Consider the following 21042-nt stretch of genomic DNA (forward strand, 5'->3'; position numbering starts at 1 on the left):
AGCTTCCTGTTGGGCAAATAGCAGGATGCCCATAATTTGACAAATTCCACTTTAATCACTGAAATGGCTCGGTGCCAACTTTTTCTCTTCTCCTGCCAGATAGATTATTTAAATGTGGAAAATGACCGGAAGGGTAGTGATGGGGATGCAGCTCTTGGGCAGAAACAGTGTACAAGGTGCATCGTTACTTGTTGTCATTGTGGCAAGTGCAGTCAACACATGTGAACCGAATGGATGGAGGTTGAATGAACAGTAGGGGTGTGATGACACCCTTAGCTCACAAGATGATACACGATATTGAGTTCACGAGAATGAGACGATATTTTAAAACTATTTTTAACTTTCGGTATTTTCTTTAAAGGGACGGTCAATTGGCCACGGTGTAGCCTACGATACTCAAGCCAGCACAGTATAACTTGTAGCCTGATGTTAAAGAAGCTGCGGACCCACGTGTTACGTGTTTGTGTTACGGTGCTGACGGCACTATCTTCTTACAGTTATTATTGTTGTTATCTGTCACTATGTCACTTGTCTAATCTGTCACTATGTTACCATTTAGCCACTTATATATTGATATCGCGGGACAACTTTTCACCTCAACAAGAAACATCGTCACATTTTAATATCGCAAGATCTCGTGGTAAGAAATTATCCAAACATATTTACTGAGATATATAAGATATACAGAAGAGCGGTTTTTGATTGACTCTTAAACCTCCATCAACTGATTTTGAGGGAGCAGGAACAAGATGTGAACACAACGCTGGCAAGCTTTTAAGTTAATGTGGCATATTTACACATCCAGCTGATGATGAAGGAGTAACATTAGCATTCATTTAGAGTTTTATTTTAGTCTGTTGTGTCCAATATTCACTCTTTTTAGCTCTGTTTATGTCTCCGCCAACTCCTGCTGTAAACATGTGGCTCTCTAATTGCTAAATGCTCCACTACGTTCACCAGCTTGTGGATAAAAATGTGTCTGTTTGCTGTTTGGTGAGGAGCAGGTATAGTGGGGTTATATAGGTTTTTTTTTTGCAGAAAACTGAAAAGCTTTTTGGAGCTGAGTGGAACTGCTGATGAAACTCTGTGGGTCTATGAATGACACCTTTCACATCACACATAGTGATTTGGTTGTTAATATAAAACTATTAATTACAGCAGCTTTAAACATTATACAATTAATTGCCCTACCACATAAAGGCTCTTGTGTTAAATAAGCAACCTGTTGAAAACAAACCACATGAATAAAACTTAAAGCCACAGCTCAGTCCTGTAGACTAAACAATGGCTGTCACTCCTGCGTAGAACTCTAGACCCTGAAATTTAATGTTGTAGACATCTAGTTAGGCGAGAAGTGCCTTCAAGGTCCAATCCAAATGGATCATTTTCAACTTCAATAATGACTTTGTAACTGTAGCTCAGCCCTGAAGCAGTGGGTGTCTCGACATAGACATTTCCCTGCCTATAGACCACTGTTTTTCCTGGAGCTGCAGCTAAAGACATTCCACTTGATTGAATGAAGCCCACTTAAAGAAAAGGGGCTGCATGGAAACTCACTGTGAACAATTGAATTTGTGATATCAGTCCCATTTCAGCAACTGTTCATTATCTAAATTACTGTCTTGGTTTATATAGACTCCATATAGTATATGCTCAAGTGTTTATGAAGCATTGCCTGCTGAATGTCTCTGTCAGTGGATTACTGGGTTGCATGTAAACCTAATCACTTGATGATGTGCCATGAAGGTGTAGTGCTTTTCTGAGAGACTGTAAATTATAGCTCATGCACACTTTACCTTTGGTTTTAGTCTTTTCTTTCCTGTCTGTCTTCACTGGACATCTGAACAGTTACTTGTAATCATGGGAGTGAGGTGGCTTGTCTGGTGAAGCCAGTGATTACTCTGACTTTAAGATCTTGTGAGTGGTTGTACCTATTTGTCTCTTAGACTAATCCAAAAAGTGTTTTCTAAATATTTTTCCGGCCAAAGAATTTGGCTGTTAACATAAACTATGTAAAAAAAAAAAAGTAAAATGCATCAGGCTCTCCTTTTAATCAGGTTTTCTCTTGCCCTGTTATTTCCTCCGTAGATGGTCCTGACCTGCCCAATGCGGTCAGTTCCCCTCACTCCAGCCCAAACCCGGCCAAAAAGAGCAGCTCCATCAACTGGTCCTTCCCAGACAAGATCAAGTCCCCGCGCACCGTAAGGAAGATCTCCATGAAGATGAAGAAGCTTCCGGAGCTCAGCCGTAAACTCAGCGTCAAGGGGACCCCTAGTAGCAGTACCAGCAACAACAGCAATGGAAGCAATCATTTGGAGCCCAGGGCCCATTCTCCTCGAAACAACGTGAGCGGGTCGGAGGCCCATTCCTCAGGCCCTCCCAGATTAGCTGCATCTGGGGGTGGGCAGGCCAGCCGTAATGTGATCTCACGCTACCACCTGGACAGCAGTGTGTCCACACAGCACAGCTTCAGCAAGAAGAAAAGTAACGGCAGCTCAAAGTCCGCCAGTAAAGGTGGCTACCTCAGTGATGGTGATTCACCTGAGCTGGTGGCAAAATCTGGGAAGCATGGCTCTGCTGAGGGGAAGGGAGGGAAAGGCAAGGAGACAGAGGGCGGAGTCGGAAGCTCTAAACTCAATGGCACGGAGCTGGACATCGATGCTTTCCGCCATTACAGCTTCACGGAGCAGCCCAAGTGCAGCCAGTACATCTCTGGACTGATGAGCCTGCACTTTTATGGTGCTGAGGACCTCAAACCTCCACGCATTGACTCTCGAGATGTCTATTGCGCCATCCAAGTGGACTCAGTTAATAAAGCACGGACCGCTCTCCTCCAATGCCGAACTACCTTCCTAGATATGGACCACACCTTCAACATTGAGCTGGAGAACGCCCAGCACCTGAAGCTGGTGGTGTTCAGCTGGGAGCCCATGCCGAGGCGGAACCGCGTCTGCTGCCACGGTACGGTGGTTCTGCCTGCGCTCTTCCGGGTGACGCGATGCCACCAGCTGGCAGTGAAGCTGGAGCCGCGGGGCCTGATCTACGTCAAGCTGAGCCTGATGGAGCAGTGGCAGAACTCTTTGGATGGTGGTCCAGACGGAGATAGGGAGCCCCAGGTGTTTGGCGTGGAGGCGTGGCGGGTGGTGGAGAGGGAGAACACGGGACTGATGGTCCCGCTGCTTATAAGCAAGTGCATCGATGAGATTGAAAAGAGAGGCTGCCAGGTGAGTCTGTGTGCGGTTCAAAGAGTGTGTGACTTTGAGAAAAAAAGAGTCTACGAACGCGTTTTCACTGTGACAAGCTATGTTTCCGCTGGTCATGATCAGTGCTGCAGCTTTTATTTGCCTTATTCTTCTATCTGTATGTTCTATTTTTAATGAATCAAGTAATAGTTTAGATTAGAAAAATCCTGACTAATGCCCATCCACTTTTTTCCATAGCCCAAGATACTGTCCAGTTTATATTGATACAAAACAGAAAAAGCAACAACCCATCAAATTTAGCTGCAAACAGGGAATATTTATAAGTTTTGATTTATAAATGATTGATGCATGAGATTTCGTTTAAAAAAATGTTTTTAACATTATTCATTTTTTTCACTCGATTGAAAAAGTAAACCAATGATAAATTAACCAATGATTTTAGCACTTCTGCTGGTTGTTTTCTTGATTTACATCACAGAGAATAGTGAAATTAATCAGTTAGGATAATATCCCAGAATTCAAAGTGATGTCTTCAAATCTTTATCTGACCAGCAATCCAAACCTCAAATTTTTTTAACTCGAAAAGCGATTGATTATATGAAGAATAGTTACTTTTATTTATTAATTACTTTTTTGTCCATTGATTCATTTAATAATCATTTTAGGTGTATATACAGTATATTATATATATATATATACACAGTATATATATATATGACAGAATATAATTTGTTATATATACGTTTATATAAATGACAGTGCATGTAGTTGGAAGCCATTCCAATCCTATTCTGTCATTTAAAAACAGATGGGGATTCATTTGAAAAGGCGGCTGGTAAGATACAATTATATAATGTATTTTTGTATGATATGTGTAAGAGGATAGAGGAGAGAAGTATCCCACATTCATATCAACCTTTTAGTTCAGTATGCCGTGAGACGGGTGCTTGCCCTGCAGCCAGTCATAATGGATGACTGGCATGAGCAGAATGGACAGAAGAGATGTATTGCGCTTCATGATGTCTCTCAGCCTTCCTGGGGCGGTTGATTCTTTTATTCAGAGAAGAGAAAGACTCAGAGTTAAGAGACTGACATGTTCCCCTTGATCATGTGACCATCTCTTGTTTTGTCCCCCCCTCCACATTTCATGTGCTCTTTGAAGCCCAGAGAGAGGCGGCCGCGTTTCTCCTAATTAGAGCTGAGACAGCGGCAGTAAAAGTGTCTGGCCACTGTTCCTGACTGATCACTCTAGGGGGGCATGCCAGGGGCAGCGGGTGCCTGGGGCCAACAGACAAACATTAGGCCTCTCCAAGGAGCCTGTCTGTCAAATCAGACCTGCCCTTGGCCACTTGTGCAGCATGCCAGGCCTCAGCAGGAGTTGTAACAGCCAATTGATTGTGTTTGATTTCAAAGATAGAAACTTATTTCATTCGCTGATGTGAAAATATGAGTTTAGGTTTCTTTACATTTCGTTCTTATTAGTAGATAATGAGCCTGTAAATCATTGGTAGTGGATTAGTCTCGGGCAGATGTTCTCAATTTGTTTTCAGCTAGGGCCCCTCATATGTACCTTGGTATAATTTGACATAGCCTATATTTTACACCTGTTAACTAGTCTGAGTTGTGTAAAAGAATAACACAAGAGACATGTATATGAGAAAGTTATTAAACACCTGTTAAACATATTCGCAGATTCTAAGAGTTATAGATCTGTGAGATTAGAACATAATATATGAACAATTATATATTTAAAATGTGCAATATTATTCATTGATCATGAAAAACGTTTCATGGCCAAAGACGCCACTTTAACAATCACTGGACTAGGGTACCAACCCGTGATTGTTTTCACATCATCCATTAATCTTTCGATTATTTATTTAGTTGAAAAAAACGTTTTATAGACCAAACCAAATCCTTTTGAATCAGAAAGTAGTGAAAATCACAGTTTTCTAGAGTCCGAGGTGACATCTAAATATTTATTATTTTGTCTAGCCAAGAGTTCATCAAATATTTATTATTATTTTTTAATGAATATGTTGATTATCTTTTCAGTAATTGAAATTACCTCAGAAATCTCCTCTAAAGCCCATCATCTGTCCTCAGAGCCACTGGGACTCTTCAAATAGCCTGTTTTGTCTGAGTTTCTAACCTAAATGTATTTCCTTTCCTTTGCCCCCCTCTTGTAAAATATAGTATGAATACCTGTAGTTGTCAATTACATAGTTTAGGTTTCCCATATTGCCCTTACCCATTATCCCTTGAGGAGTTAAAAAACACTTTTATCAAATCATGGCATAAATGTAATGAAAGACCTTTCAAATTCCAAATGAAAAGAAGGAAAGATCCCTGTTAAATAAGTACAAACCCTCTTTGCGGGCCAGCTATTATCTTTTACTTAACCAGTTTCAATCTGCTAGCTCCGATTTCTTCTGTTTATGTCATTCACTCTGTCTATCTGTCTATCTATCTGTTTCTGTCTCTCCTGGTTTGCCTTTGTTTTTCACTCAGTCTCTGACACCGTTTGTCTCCTGTCCCTCACCGTGTATCTTCTAATCACTCTCTCCCCACTCCCTGCTTTACTGCCTTCTTTCATTACAGAGATGCAGAGTAGACTTCATGCAGGGTATCAGTCTGAGATCAAGTATATGGGCTCCCCCAGGTTGCAGGCAGACAGAGGTTAGGACAGGGTTGACACCAGATCCCAGAGGAATGCGCAGGTTGTGTCACTAAAGCACGCACGGCTAGACGTGCAGCGGTGTGCCTTTACAAATGATTATGTGGATGTTTGATGGAGAGTCAGAGTCTCTTAGAAATGAGTGTCCTAAGGGCTTCTCCGAGCCTTTAAGACGCTGGATGATTGTGGGTGTTTTGAAAAGACTGCACATAATGTCTGTGCCAGAGACTGGATTTATGTATGTGAGCACTCTGTACCCATTAAAAAGAGACATTTAAAAAAAAAAATCTATCCCAGTAACCCACATACTTCAATACGCGACAGTTAAAGCTGCACACAGATGTTGTGACATGTTATGAATGGCTATGCAGATGCACCATTTTAGACTAGAACAGACTTCTTAAAATTGCGTTGAGAAAGGTAAAAGTTTTGACTTGACACAGATGTGACTTTAAGACTAAAGCCCTTTTCAGACATTGAATCAGTAACATTGCTGGCTTCATCTCTCTGTTAAAGGAATGGCTTTTGGGCTTTCAAACATAAGTCTCTGGTATGTAAATATTCCGTAATGGCTCTTGTCAAACATGACAGGTCTGCAGCAATATTTGTACTTTATGTGGCATCTGGCACAGATGACGGGCCGGTAAAAAGGCAGATCTGTTTTCTGTTTTGTCACAGGCTACATCAGTAAAATATGAATCCATCATTTTGCAGTTGAAGACCACGATTGACTCTGCTCTTAATATCAGATCCATTATCAACTTTTATGTCTGTTTGGTAAATTATAAAATTCTGTTGCTTATTTAATAGTACAGTTCAACAGTGCAAAGCATAAGAAAAAAGTACAAGACACGTAGTCGTGACTCCCCTTTAATTCCTAGTTTCTTACTGAATATTCATACAAGAGAATGACTTATTCAGCAGTGTGATGGGAAAAAGAATGAAAACACATATTTTTGTCATGAAAAATAAATCTGCTGGACAGCTTTATGTTGGCCAAAGTAGAAAAAGCCAGGTAAGGACTATCTATTTTCCTTCATCATGGGAAAGTTAACTGAATGGGTTTCCGACTGCTGTTCGGCCAAAACTAAACATCTTAAGTGTGGCATTTTTTTTGACAAATAAAATAATAATTGCTTAATTAAGAAAATAATTGTCACATTAATTGAAAAACAGAAATAATCCTGAGAAGCACAAAAGGTTTGCATTCATGCATGTCCGCTTTGCTATGACGCGTTTACGTACATAAGCGGGGAACCCTTGAATTGTGCCAGGAAGGCGAGAACAGATCATTTTTTCCTTACGAATGTCGATTGGAAAGGTGAGTCAACATCTTGGTGGACTGATTGGTTGAACACTTGAGAGCACTAATGCGGTCAAATGCACTTTTCTTTCGTTCCTTTGATGTCTCGATAAAGTCTTTAAGCTAATCCAAGACCAGAAAAAAAGCCCTGATCCCATCACTGCTTGTAGACTCACTGAGCATCCACATTCCTGTCGGGGGAGCTCGTTTGGTTTTGTGGTCATTGTGTCTGCCTTATTCTGCATATAGGTCTTGGCTGGTGCTGCCTGTTGTGTTGCCCGGCAGCCAGAGTGCATAAGTGCAAGCCCTCTTTTTGCTAACAGCTGTTCCACGCCTGCACTCGCCTCTCCTCCAAAAAAAGAGGCTTTTTTTTCTGAATGGACTTGTTGTTCATTGTGCCCAGTGACTTCTGTTTACTCTCACACAAAGGCAAATCCCTGCCTAATCTGTGCTCCTCTCTCCCTCTCGTGTGAGGTTTAGAAAACACTCTTCTGCTCGATGAGGAGCGCATCATAGCGCTCCTACGCTGGAGCCCGGAAAGGCCAGCGTTGTGTGTGCGTACAAATGTGTGGGCACATTTGTGTTTATGTGGAACCGGACCCGACCCGCCATTCACAGCCCACTGACTTAACGCGTTGCTGGGGAAACCACACCAGTTGGGCTGCTATGCCACATACCAGACAGACACATGTAGGAGAAATTATGGTATGTCTGTAGCCAGGCTTAATTCCAACATAACAAGAAGACCATTGGTGCCAGGTTTCAACTATCAGATGTCAACGTCTGGAGGAAATTGTTAAGAGTTCCTTTAGGCTACACTGTGGAAACTTAGATAAAGAGACATTAAGAGTGTACTGCGCAGTGCTTCCATTGTTAATGTTGAACTGTCACCTGGGTATTTAGAAGAGCTCAGCGTTTATGCAGTCAGTCATAAAATGTGATATTTTTATCACACCTCTGAGTGTAGTTTGGCAAAATTCAGTGCACATTCTTTCTTTTATTCACTTTAAAATAAGCCAAGTGAAGAAACTCATGCTTACAGATGATAATGATGCACAGCAGTGTTTTAAAGTTGGACTTGATATCAGTTGAAAGAAGGAAACAAATAAAATTTTCTATCATTTGAAAAGTACAATTCATAAGCAACAACAAGCATCGTTGCTCTTATCAATCTACTCAGGAACTTTACCTACAGCCTTACTTTAGTAGTAGCTTATGGCTACTTTTGCTTTAGTCAGTATTCAGTGCACTGCAGCTTTTGCCACTAAAGGCAGTCTGGTAATACTACACGCTTATTTGTGTTAATGTTGGCAACATATTGCTGTGTAACTGACATTACTGGGTCATTACGCTGACTCCTCTCTCTGCTTGTTACTCTGTAATATTTCAGATGTTTCAGATCACTTTTATTCACCAAGTGTTATATAGTATCAATTTAAATGTTTAAAATGGATATAACAGTCTGTCTTCAATCTGTCTTTGTTGAGAGGACACAGCTGGTGGTCAGTCAAGCAGAGTCAGTCTTATGGTTTAGGACTTCACAACCTGTATGACATAAGCCTCTGTCTGCCCCTCAATCTCACTCAATTTGGAAAAAATAAAAGGAGAAACCTCTTTCAGGATCAACATACATTCAGCAGGTGCAGTATCTGCAGAGTGGACAGAAGTATCAGAATTAAGATATGGATAAATAGGATTGCAATAGTCAGTAGATGAAAAGTAGAATATAAGATATGTTTTGTAAAATAAGTACATAGTGAATACTGTGATGTGTTGCTGCCCCACACTGGGCCTCCTGTGGCCCATATATAATATATAAAATCTTGTCACTTGTTCAAGTAAGCTGCCTTTTGGCAGAGATGAAACAGACAAGAGTTTTGAGACACGTGGGTGTTCTGTGAAAGTGGTTTTGGCTTCTGTCCAGCACATTGTTCAACTGCAGACTTGATCGATAGGGTTGTAAAAGTGTCTGCCTCTCTGTCAAATGATTTGTTTACTTAACCTACTTGTGTGCCTATGTGTGTTTCTAGGTGGTGGGTCTGTACCGTCTGTGTGGATCTGCAGCTGTGAAGAAGGAGCTACGTGAGGCGTTTGAGAGAGACAGCTACGCCGTAGATCTGTGTGAAAACGTGTATCCTGACGTTAACGTTATCACAGGTAAAGCGATCAGTGGTAAAAGAGAACATAATCACAGGGGTCACCGCACACGCACACTCAGTACAATTTGGTATTGGTTATTTAACCAGGTAGCTTTCTGAAATAGTGTCAGTGTCTACCCTGAAGATGGAACCAACAAATATCTTGCATCTTTTCTTGAAAGACTACACAAACGATTGTTGCTAATTCATTTTCTGACGATTGCCCAATCTAGTGATTGTTTAAGATTTAGTTATGATTGATTTGACCTGTCAAAGTCAGGTCTGGCATGAATCAGAAGAGGAAGAAGTAGAGGAGAAAGTTCTATATATTGTAGATGTTTTGTGAATGGGATGCACAAGCTTATTAATGATGTGCTAAAAATACATATTATATTGAATTCTATCAATAATTTCAAACCTCAATAATATACATCTGTTAGAAGATGTACTTTCTCTTTTAGGCTTCTGTTCATTTCTATTTAGAATTATAGTAATGAATCTGGATTTGATCAGCAAGTTACCTATTCCGTTATACAAGATTAAAAATTGGCTTTGGAAATATTGACTTGAGATTTAAGCGTAGAAGAAGAAGAAGGAGAAGAGGAGGAAGAAGAAGAAAAAGAAGAAGAAGAAGAAGAAGAAGAGGAGGAGGAAGAGGAAGATGAATAGGAAGAGGAGGAAGAAGAAGAAGAAGAAGAAGAAGAAGAAGAAATACTTCATTAAAAGAGCAACAATACTAATAAAACAAATAGGACATTGATCAAGTGGAGTCTGGATTTAGTATTGATCCAGTCCTTGCCCCAGTAAACATGTCTGAACTGGTGTGTCCTCTGCAGATAGGTCAGCACATGTGTACGTCTGCTCTGCGTAGTAAAAGCATTCCAGCAGTCAGCTTACAGAGTAGGCCAGTGCCTGAGGGAAATCCCCCCCACACACACACACACACACACACACCATTCTGTACATTCAGGTCATTCTTTCACCTTTAAGTTTGCGGTTGGGACATGCTCTGTATTGTCCCTTATTAGACATGTTCTAGTAAATACAAGTGCTCACTCAGAGTGATTGTGAAGATTGTTTAATTATCCCACTGCAATGCTGCAAATGTTATGTCACTTTATGTATTATTTAAAGCCAGTAATTTAAATTTAAATGCCACTCATAGTTTTATTTGTGCTCCATTGCTGTGAAATTAAACATGGAAAAAGTGAGTTACAGCACATCTCTTCAGTCTTCAGGGTACAAAAACAGCCGTGTCATTGGACTGAGTAATGATTCCAGCAGCCCGACAGATGAGGGGGGGTTCAAAGTTTATAGAAAATGACTTGGTCATGATTTTTGTTTCTCCCACAAAAAGAGGAAGACCATGGAAACCCCTGGGCATTGTAGGAGCTGCTGTTGGTTTTGGAGAGAGGCCCCGTATAGGCGTCGTCCTATCATGCCTGCTTTGATCCACGTGCATTTGCATGGCAGAGCAAAGAACACAGTTAACAGTTGAGCGGGTTAGAAAAAAAGGCCCAGCACCAGAGTGGCTTGTTGGTTTTTGCTCGCTGCCTAAATTTGCTCCACCAAGCGAGTTGCTGTTGCAGAAAGGCCTGGGTGACTGGAAAAGGACAGGGAGAGGGGGAAGGGAGGCAGATGGGAAATAATCATAGGTTTAGTCTTATAACATACTCTACTGAAACATTCGTTAAAAATCTGCCAGTTGATCGACCTTATTTAACTTTTTCTTGCCATGTCTCCAGAAATGTCTTCTAATCTGAATTCATAACTGAAGTGAAATGTCCCCTCATGTTATATTATCTAGGTCTTTAATATTTAAAGGCTAATTAAAAAGGGGTCTCTGCCGTGAAGAGTCAGACTAGACTAGCTAATAAGCGAACAGCGAACGGATGAGCTAAGAGGGCTGGCGCGTCACACGGCTAATTTAAAAAGCAGATTTAGTGAAAGGGATTATCCAGAGATCAGAGTTCAATCCAAAGCTTGTAAAACATGCACAGTGCGTGGCAGTCCATTGTTTCAAATCACAATTTACTCAAAAGAACCATAAAGGTGGTGTCAACACGAGCAACATGCCGTGGAAAATCAGGACAAACCGCATTATCTCCAGCAGTTTGTGTTCAGTAAATACTTGCAGTTCTGTTCTCGTGTGACACTTTAGAAGGCGGTCATGAAAAGAGCCTGTGCTGCTGCTGCAGAGCAGCTGTAATATGTCGGGTGATGTGGAGGTGGACCAAAGGGATTCATAACCTCCCTCGACTCCTGGTAATCAGCAAACAACTCGCAAGGGTCCTAGGTCAATTCATTTTTCTTTTAAATTGGTTTTAAATAAATGTTGAAAATCCTGTTTCTTATTCTGAGTTACTTTAATTTAGAATTGATGTACTAAACCTTAAAGTGTCCTTTTTAATTCTATAAGAGAGGTAGAGGAATTAGTGCAAAAACCATCATGACTTTGTGAGTCCAGCATATAACCCCTCCTAAAACCAGTAAGGAACAAACTTTTCATTTTTGCACTTTATTTTTCCTTTTGACAGAGCTTGCCTAGCTGTTTCTCCCTGTTTCCAGTCTTTATGCTAAGCTAAGCTAACCTGAAGGCAGTATCTTCATATTTGCTGTACATGAGACATGAGATTGGTGTCGATCTTCTCAGCAAGAAAGCTAATTAGCACATTTTCCAAAATGCTGAACTACTTAATTTAATAGGTATTTAAAGTGCTTCTTTTAATTTTAACCACTTTAATTTGCACTCACTATACCCATGTTTCCTTTATGAATACTGTAGGAGAAAAAAGTTTCTTTGTGGCAGGACTTTTGAGCTTTTAGACAGTCTGAGTTTGTGTTCTCATATAGTTTAAATAGTTTATTTACTCAAAATATCAGATGATGTTTTCCTTCACGGTAAGAAAGGCCTCAGCAGTTTGTAGAGGTAATGGAAGGTCAGTCAGTAAAATCTTATAGGCCTGTTTGGCAGCTTAGTTTATGACTTCAGCAGAAGTGACACTTAGCAGAGCAGAGTCTAACCTCAGAATGAAAACAATTTATTTTAGAGTTCACACATCGTTACAGATCACCCCGGTTGGATAAAACAAAAACACAATGAATCACTGTGTAAAAGTTTGTTTTCTAGGACACTGTAGCAACCTTAACTAATGATTAAGCCCTCTGCTCAACCTGTTTTGACCTTTTTGAGGAAAAGCTTCTGATGAGAACCAGATATCTGTCCTCTATCCTCAGAAAATGAAACCTGTGTGTCCCAGGCCCTGCTGGTTGACAACTCAGCACAGCTATTGATCCTTGTTTGTGGTCTTTTAATTTGCCTTGCCTGACTCGTCTTTTCCATAGCCTTCCCTGCTTTGCCCACTCCAGCCTCAGCAGTACACCAGTGAAGACATGGAAAGTCATTAACAAGTGCCCCCTTTGTTGCCGAACAAACACAGATGGTATTTGGCTCACGCATGGGGGATTAGCTGAACCCTGGGCCTGCCGGGGAAGCAGGCAACCACTTTACAAAGAGCTGTAGGCCTGTGTGGGTGTCAGAATATTTTTGAAACTGTGGGTCGAAAAAAAACATAAAGACATACTTCTGATGGGTCCAGCATGAGAGCATCGCTGTTTTCCAGTTAGGAATGGGGTTTGCTCATTTTGGAGTTTTTTTGGGGGGGGGCTTAGGAAAAGTTGAAGAAACCTGTGTAAAGCTTACCGTGCCACCGGACAAGGCAGCAACACACACATCTCCTCTGGCCCCCCCTATCGCTGTGGGGGCGTGCAGGGCAGCAGGGAGGGGGCAGGACGGAGAACAAACCCCCATTTGTTCTCCAGGCAAGGCGTTGACTACAGCACTGACAAGAGGAGTGACCTTCTGCTTTGTTTGAACAAGAGGTCAAAGGTAGAGCCATGCCCCAGTGCATTGTGTCCCTTGTAGTGTTTGGTGGCACATTTGGAACACGGAAAGTCTGAATTAATTTGAAAAAAAAAACATTTACATCAAAATACTTTTAGCAGTTATTATGTGAAATTTTAATTGCATGTTTTGAAGCATTGCTTTAGGAGATATTTGTCTTCATTGCTGAGCTGCTTTTGATTGCAGCTCGGTCTAAATCAGACATGTGGGTGGGTAGAGATATATGAATGTGTAGTTCATATCTCTGCTGGTTTAAAGCCAAACCCCAACAGTTTAAATGGGAGGGAGCAGACGCTTAGCGTGTGTGCTTTTTGTCAGCTTGGCTGTGAAGCAAAGTAAAGCACCTGCAGGGGAAGCACACCTGTTCACCCCTGAGCCCATGACCTTGTGCGTGTGTGTGTGTGTGTGTGTGTGTGTGTGTGTGTGTGTGTGTGTGTGTGTGTGTGTGTGTGTGTGTGTGTGTGTGTGTGTGTGTGTGTGTGTGTGTGTGTGTGTGTGTGTGTGTGTGTGTGTGTGTGTGTGTGTGTGTGTGTGTGTGTGTGTGGCACCACCAGGGGCTAGGACACAAAAGTAAACACTAGCACTGACTCATAGCAGGCTAATGATCTACCCGGATGGTGGTATTCACCTCACTTCAGACAAACACAAGCACATGAGCACAAGGTTTTACTGACTGTTTATTTTTTTTTAATGATTTAACTGGAATGAGCACAAACATGTATGTTAAGTCGTCTTATTGCATGTGAGGCATAAAGAGGATGTTATGTTTCATGAAGCAGTGCTAATGTGAAAGAGTCCTGCTGTTGTTGTGTCTAGATGATCTTCCTCACAGCACACCGAAGGTCAGGGAGTCTACAGGGCTTCGGTTTACATTTTAGGTTAAATTAAACAACAAAGAAATCAAGTGGTAGCTCACTGCATTCTATTTGCACCCTCGCTTAACAAAAAAAAAGCCCTGCTTTGCAGAGATAAGGCTGAAAACACATGGCTCATTTTTTGCTTCCAGGCAGTCGTTTTTTCCTGCGATGAAACAAGCAGATTATTATTATCTCAGTTAGGTCTCAGTAAAGATTGACAACAGGAAGCCGGAGGATGTTCACAAAGCATTTCTGTGTAATCTAATTTTGAAATCAGCATGTCTAGAGGAGCGTTAACAAGAGTGAATGTATCTTGTTTTTATGTGTCACATTCTGCTCCCACTGGGTTTCATACTATGGAGATAAATGATAGCAGAAGTGAATCAGAGCTGAAAAACAAACATGGAAACATGTCGCCACAGATCAGTTATGCTGGCTCAGAGGGCGCAGGGGACACGCTCAATAGAAGAAACGTTTTATGAAGTTGTAAGTGTTTTATGTTTGCCTGAAGCCATGTTAAAGTCTGACCCTGCTGACTTATAGCTGTCATGGTGTTGGTCTACCTGAGGTAGGAGGGCGCCAGTGTGATTGTTTGGGTATGTGTTGTTTTTCTTCAGCGGGAGAACCACTGCCTGCCTCAGGAATGCACAATAACCCCCTCTATGTATCTGTGTGTGTGTGTGTGTGTGTGTGTGTGTGTGTGTGTAGTGAATCAGGACGTGTTGGATCTCGAGTTTAGAAGAAAGAGTTCTAGAGGGTCCTCAAAGGCAAAGTTACAAGTATTTATTATTTTTTATAGGTACAGATTCCCAGCATTGGATGATCATCAAACAATCAAGTTTAATATATAGCATTTACAGTCTAAGCTCATTGGTGAAGCTCATTCCTAGACTATCACCTAACCTACATTCCTAGGTTTTTGTGTGAAATACATAAACAGTGACAGCAACTGTACAAACACATTTAATACATCATACCAATTACAAAGGAAATACCATAAAAGGAGTAGCAAGACTCTGGGAATACAAGAATTCCTATTATTATTAATGCCTGTTGAATTTATTGTTAAATGTCTTATGGTATTTTGATTGATGAGGGCTTCGATAAGTAAATTCTGAAGCTAATGCGAGACTCAAGCGTAACACTGAACTAAATTTGGATCCTTCTTTCACTCTCTAATCCTATATTGAAAAGCTCTTATGCCCATGTAGCTGTGTGTGTCATCACAAAAAGAAAGAAAAGAAATTAAAGGTTCATTTTTAAATATTTGTCTGACCACTTTATTAGATTAATGTGTGATGGACCCATAAGGCCAGTTAGGAATAGACTGCAAAGCTGTAAACCTCAGACTCGCTTGAAGAGCAGAATGGAGACTTACTGGGATTAAAAAGTGAGCGTGTTAAGTTGTGCCCTCTATTCTCCGTACTGGGCCTTAAAGGATGTCAATGGATTTACAGGAAATCGTATTGTAGTTTGCTGTAAATAGAAGTCAAGAGACAAAACACCTCGGGTGTATGGGAGAGAATCCAGCAATAAAGTAGGAGCTCCTATTTACAGCATCTTAATCGGAATCTGTTACATAAACCCAAGAGATTGTGACACTATTTTGAGAATTTCTACAAACTGAATGGTGCTTGACGTAGATACATTTTTACCTGCTTTTACACCCAAATATAGTGTTGTTGTGGCCTCTAGAAGCACTGTATGGCAAAAATGTTACACCATAGTGGTGCAAAATTAGTTTCCTTTTATTTATCTTTTTACAGTTTTCTGACACTTGCTTTGCACCTCCAAACAAGTAAGTCTGTATAATAAAAAGGATGTGAGTAGTTCATCTTCGCATCCATCAATCTGATACACACCCATACCCTCTATCAGAGATCCGAGTTTGAAGTGAGTCGATAAGAAAGCCCCCAAAAACAATGTAACAACCACAATTGAATGATGCAAATTTTGCACACAAAAAGGATAAAAAAGCATAAAGAGCAGAAATGAGCAGCCAGTAGACAACAAAATATTGTCCGCACTTAGATCTGCAGGAGAGCAATAAAACAGCCACAAGCCTCTGCAGCATCACAGCACACTGAGAGTGTCAAAAATACAAGACCCAAAACAGAGTGAAGACATTATATGATGAACATGTTAGCACTCTGGCATCTCAGTGGAGACGAAACCCTTTGGAAAGACTCACCACGGACAGGAAATCTCTTATTCTGGCATGAAGTACATGTTTGAGCCTAAGAGCAGAAAGATAAGTGACCGAAACACAAAGTTTGACTGTATGACTGTTCCTTAACAAAGCCGTCTCTAACTGACTGAGGAGAAATGTTGTTCAAGCATCAGCAGCAGGTGTTTGCTGCAGCAGCTTTGCAGAACAAAACTACTTAATTGCAGTGAGTGTGTTGGATATGTGGTGTGTATACATGGATTCAGTGTGGGGGTATGTTGAGTTAAGTATTTCACATTTGATTGCAGCAGCACAACACTGTTTGATGACACTTCATTTTTAGCTCATTTTCTGTCATAAATCGAATCCTTCAGAACAAACAATGCTGAATTTTTGTTAAAAACAGAAAATTATCGGTCAAGTATATCCTTTGTATTTCTAAATGGTTCGATCAACAGCATGCTTTATTTGCCAATCATTTTATCATTGTATTGATAATAACCCTTAAGTCTTCTAAAATATATTATATTCTTTATAGACATCCGTGTGTATTACTTTGGAGCATAACCAACACTGCTAATTGCGCAGCCCACAGCTGTCTCTGAAAACTGATCCAGCTTCATGCAGAGGGAGAAGAGAGCAGACACTCACCACAAAGAGCTGTCACACTGCCAAAAGCCTTTCTTATTCCTGTATTTATCTCCCCCCTCCCCCCCTTTGCCTTTGATAAAAAGACATGCCAGTGATATTTCAGGGGCTTAGTGGAGACAGTCAGCGTGGGTTTCATGTTTTCCCATAGCTTTTGTCTGATCCTCGGGAGGCTGAAGTCACAGGTGTGAACGCACCGTCACAGACACTTTTTGGCTGCTGCTCCAATCAGGCATCTCAGCAGACGCCACAGGGTCGCCCGCAGAAACAATGGGACCTCAATTTGCAGCCAAGACAGCGCGCCAGGTTCAGCAGTTTAAAAGAAAGGGAAAATAATAGCTTTTTATTTCTCAATGAGAAGACCTCATAGGATATATTGTTAGTGATTTGTCAGGTATCAAAGCCCCTCAGTTCAAGTGTGGGAAAACCGAATGACCCTAAGCTATGCTGCAAATAACCCGTTTACAGTGACTCACTGATAATTTTGACATCCACTCACTGTGTGGCTGTTTTTCCTCATGCTCTGTTCCCTTTCTCTCCTCAGGAGTACTGAAGGACTACCTGCGAGAGCTGCCCTACCCTCTGATCACCAAGCAGCTGTACGAGGCTGTGTTGGAGTCCATGGCTACGAGGCCTCTGCGGATAGGAGCGACGGGCTGCGAGAACGACCAGGCCGACTCAGAGCACACCGTGAGCCTGCTGGACAACCTGCCAGACGTGGAGAGGGTGAGGAAGACAAACTGTACATTCCCCTCACAGTCATCACAGTGCAGGAATAGTGTCACAGAAGTGGTTGTGAAAGGGATAATTGTGGCATAGATAATGATGGTCATGATGATAATACTACAGATCACTAGTGTTTAACTTGTATTACGTTCTGCAGGCTTTTATAATGGGGGATATTAGTGGTGACATATATTCAAAAAGCATGTACTGGTATAATTTCCTCCTGTAGCTTTTCATTGACTGTTTTCAGATGAATCATAAACAACACAAAATGAAAGTCTTTTTGAGGCCGATGTCAATGTCAATGTTTTAGTGTTTGACAATCCAATAATCGACCAATATACTTTTTTTACTTTTTACACACGATTGCATAAACAATAATTATTTTTGCTGAGGATCCCATTGTGACCAAGAATATGTGTGCTGAGACTGTTTCTTAACTACCTCAAATTAATCTTTTCAGTACTGTAATCTGTTATTGACTGGCAAATACAGTATGCCATTACTGATGTATTAGCTCTAGCAAAAAAAAGGGGATAATGGCTGTTAGTAGCAGTTACAAGCTGGAGCAATACCTCATGAGACTTTCTACCATGACTTTCTAGCATGAACTTGAAATATTGCCTTGTTTGCTTAAATCTTTCTGAATTTCTTGCAAGAAATGTTGCTTTTTTACTGCTTCAAATTAAGATGAAGTAGCTTCTGCAGTGCTGCTCCTCTGCTGCCAGTGGTACTAGTACAACTACTAATCATAATAATACCATGTTGTGTGTGTGTGTGTGTGTGTGTGTGTGTGTGTGTGTGTGTGTGTGTGTGTGTGTGTGTGTGTGTGTGTGTGTGTGTGTGTGTGTGTGTGTGTGTGTGTGTGTGTGTATGTGTACATACATCAGATGACCCTGCAGAAGCTTCTTGACCACCTTAAGTTGGTAGCGTCCTGCCAGGAAGTGAACAAGATGACGTGTCAGAACTTGGCGGTGTGTTTCGGCCCGGTGCTGCTCAGCCAGCGCCAGGAGGCGTCCTGCCACACCAACCGGGTCTTCATCGACTCCGAAGAGCTGGCCAGCGCACTTCACTTTAAAAAACACATCGAAGTCCTACACTACCTTCTGCAGCTCTGGCCAGGTGAGCGATTGTTAAATTAGTGAATAAATGTTGTAATTTTTGAGATAATATTTTTCTGGGTAAAATACAGTTTTAAAAGGTATTTTGATTTGATACGTATTTGTTTAAACAACCAGGTAATATACCTCAATAAGTCCGTATGCGTATACAAGCCTCTAGCCGTGCCTGCTCAAGGGTCTTGTACAAATCAGTGCCAGCTCTGCGGTTCATCGCTACAAAGGGCTGCTTTGATCCTTGAGGTTCTTCACCAGTGGCACAAGTACAGCTGATAGCCATTGGCCACCATCTGTTGGCTTCTCAGAGATGAAACTCTCCACAAAGGGCTTCATCACATCAGACTGAACCAATCAGAGCCAAGCCAGTAAGCCCCTATGTAAACCAAACTTTTGAGGCGTGGCGCCCTGTCTTAGGATAAATCCCCAACCAAGGACAGATACCCAGTACCAGCTTCACACACACACACACACACACACACACACACACACACACACACACACACACACACACACACACACACACACACACACACACACACACACACACACACACACACACACACACACACACACACACACACACACACACACACAAACACACACATACACACACACACACACACACACACACACACACACACATACAGGTCATCTGTCTGCCTGCACAGCTGCTCTCAGCCAGCTGCAGCTGTCTGCTCGGTGTGCGATAGGAAGGAACCCAAAGATTATTCAGGAGGGAGTCGAGAATGATGAAAAAGAGCTGCAGGCAGGGGGGAGAATTTTATTAGTCACAGCAGCTAATTTGATATTTCACAACCTTTCATTTTTTAAATCTTGTGTTCACCGGCTCTCTAATCAAAGTCTGAGCCATTCAGTGGCTGTTGTGGTGCAGTTACAGTCTCAGCTACTTTGGACAAAATTGGCCAGTGTGCTTTGCCTACATGCAGGTTGCAAGGATGAGACCGTGTGGATATCCATTACTGCTTTTTGGACATAACCTTATTACTGTAGAAGTTGTCAGTGTGCCTTTTTTTTCCTTCTTTGGTTATTAACATTTATATAAAGGTTATGAGACTGTGTGAAAATCCATTATACAATTTTAAGTATGCACAGTCATTAGTCCAAAACTAAGCTGGCTTTCTGTATCTCATTTTGAAAGAAGCTCTTTTCCAGAGTGCAGTTAGTGTGTCTCGAGGCACACATTTTTTCCGAATTCACATGCATGCTGTATTTCAAAAGAATCTTTTCAAATTGTTCGTAACATCACGTCGGGGAGACTTTATCCCTAAAAGATTCAAATCCTCTGAGCTCTTCCCTGTAACCTGCAGCTTTAACCAGATCTGCTGAATGATGTCTGTGTCTGGTCTGGCCTTTAAATATAACCGCATCCTCAGACTCCCACGTCGAACCAATCCTGTCTAAACCGCTGAAGTCGAGCGCCCTTCACCCTCCACCCTTCCTTTCCATCAACTGGGGAAGAAACGCACAGAGAGGGAAACACCACACTGAATAAGTCAGCATTTGTAAATCCCATAATTGCTAGTAGCTTGGTGAAGTACAAGTGGAATTTCAAAAGATAAACAAAGAAGTCAGTGGAGGATTGAAGATACATGCAGACAATGGAAGAGAGACGGGGTCAAGTGGTCTGAATAAAATAGTTTTAATCCCCAGTAGAAGCCTGCACTTGTTCTGCACTCCTGTCTGCAGCTGATGTCACCCAGCTAGTGCCTATAATGACCAGTAATAACCTTCAGTCCAGGTTCAAGCCTGTGTTTACACCCTCAGTGACATCCCCATTCTGTCTGCTTCCCTCAGCTAAGAGCAGAGGACGCCTGGACTAAAATTAAAGACATTCCAGGCTTAACCTTAGCCCTCAGCCCCTCAAGCTTCACCCTAACATTTCATCATCATTATGGGATATTTTCAGCCGCCTCTTCACGCCTCCCACACACATACCTGACCCTCCGAGGCATTGTTGCTCAGGCCTCAAGTGTGCATGTCTTTGGGCAAGTGCAAGGGCATCAGCCACTAGTGACACTATTGACAGGCAGGTAGTGTGATAGAGCATGAGCATACGTGTGTTGAAGAGGCTGAGGGGGTGTTTGGTGTGAATTATGTAGTTTGCCAACTGTATGTTTGAGCAGATGGTTAGACAGACAGAAGAGGATAATGTGTGTGTGCGTGTGCGTGTGTGTGTGTGTGTGTGTGTGTGTGTGTGTGTGTGTGTGTGTGTGTGTGTGTGTGTGTGTGTGTGTGTGTGTGTGTGTGTGTGTGTGTGTGTGTGTGTGTGTGTGTGTGCGT

At 41.6% G+C, this 21042-nt stretch overlaps 1 protein-coding gene across 3 annotated transcripts in view; it reads left to right on the plus strand.

Moving 5' to 3' along the window:
* syde2 (synapse defective 1, Rho GTPase, homolog 2 (C. elegans)) overlaps positions 1-21042 on the plus strand; it is a 45824-nt gene that overhangs the window by 19173 nt on the left and 5609 nt on the right. For all 3 annotated transcript variants that reach the window (XM_083911042.1, XM_083911044.1, XM_083911043.1), the window contains exons 4-7: positions 2089-3224; positions 9214-9340; positions 17442-17623; positions 18514-18745. In XM_083911042.1, coding sequence (XP_083767168.1) covers positions 2089-3224; positions 9214-9340; positions 17442-17623; positions 18514-18745 — 1677 coding nt within the window. The remainder of the gene's footprint in view (positions 1-2088; positions 3225-9213; positions 9341-17441; positions 17624-18513; positions 18746-21042) is intronic.

This window comes from Echiichthys vipera (assembly GCF_963691815.1).
Source record: "Echiichthys vipera genome assembly, chromosome: 3".
NCBI lineage: Eukaryota > Metazoa > Chordata > Actinopteri > Perciformes > Trachinidae > Echiichthys > Echiichthys vipera.